The sequence below is a fragment of the Limulus polyphemus genome, unplaced genomic scaffold, assembly GCF_000517525.1.
Source record: "Limulus polyphemus unplaced genomic scaffold, Limulus_polyphemus-2.1.2 Scaffold6353, whole genome shotgun sequence".
In the NCBI taxonomy this organism is placed as follows: domain Eukaryota; kingdom Metazoa; phylum Arthropoda; class Merostomata; order Xiphosura; family Limulidae; genus Limulus; species Limulus polyphemus.
Window position 1 is genome coordinate 21555 of NW_013671963.1, and position 980 is coordinate 22534.

The window sequence follows — 980 nt, forward strand, 5'->3', positions numbered from 1 at the left end:
ACATTAGCGAGGATAACTTTAAATGAAAGAAAAATAATCTCTATAAAAAAACTAACAGTTTGGTAGAGCAAGAAAATTTTCAGTTACTATTAATCTCCACTTATATAAATGCATTTTCTTATATTCATTGTAAACAATAGTACATTTTTTCTAGCTATATTTTCGTTGGTTGATTATATTCATAATTACCAGTAAAAATAAAATTGCATGGTAAAACAGATAACTTGTTAAAAAAGCTTCATTGCAAAAATTAAAAAGAAAAAGATACTAATATTATGTTAATATTGAGTGTGTGGAGAAGAGAGCGCTCCCATATTTTTCCTTTAGAACTTCTCTCTAGATTGGCAAGGGCATCATCGCTGAAGATGGCAATGAATAATGCATCTAGAATTATTGGTGCAGGATTAAAGAATCATTTAAAATTTTCTAGTGTTAGAGTTTTTGCTCCAAGAATTTCTAGTGTTGCATTTTCTCAGTCGAATAGTTTACATGGAAAAAAGTGGAAACACAGTATTCTTGCAGAAAGCTCGATACTATGTCGAACAAATTTGGTTTCCCAGGTATGAAGAAATTGAATTGTGACATTTTTATTTTTAACAAGTTTAAGTTAATTTGTTACAAATTATATATTAAACTAACATTATAGTAAAGGACTAGTTCTAATATTATTTAAAGCATTATAGTTTAGTGGCCTAAGTCTACCATAATACCGACTTATATGTATATAGAATTATGATTAAGACTAGCACTGTAGCAGTAGTACAAGAATTATAGAAGAAAAGGTATATTTAAATGTATCTACTGTCTTGTCTTGTATATAAGATTAAAATAGAATAAATAACATAAAATTAAAATAACATCAATTCCTTACTGTAAGTATTTCTGTTAGATGAACACAGTTCCTGCCATGTATCTACTGTCTTTTCTTGTATATTGTTGCATCAGCGAGTCACATGACTAGTGTGACGCCACGTTTCTAG

General features: G+C 28.7%; 1 protein-coding gene across 1 annotated transcript in view; it reads left to right on the plus strand.

Annotated features, from left to right (window-relative positions):
• The first annotated feature begins 308 nt into the window (after positions 1-308).
• Positions 309-980, plus strand: part of LOC106473634 (acyl carrier protein, mitochondrial-like) — a 21779-nt gene continuing 21107 nt past the window's right edge. Inside the window, exon 1 of the mRNA XM_013934316.2 lies at positions 309-560. Coding sequence (XP_013789770.1) covers positions 366-560 — 195 coding nt within the window. The 5' untranslated portion in view covers positions 309-365. The remainder of the gene's footprint in view (positions 561-980) is intronic.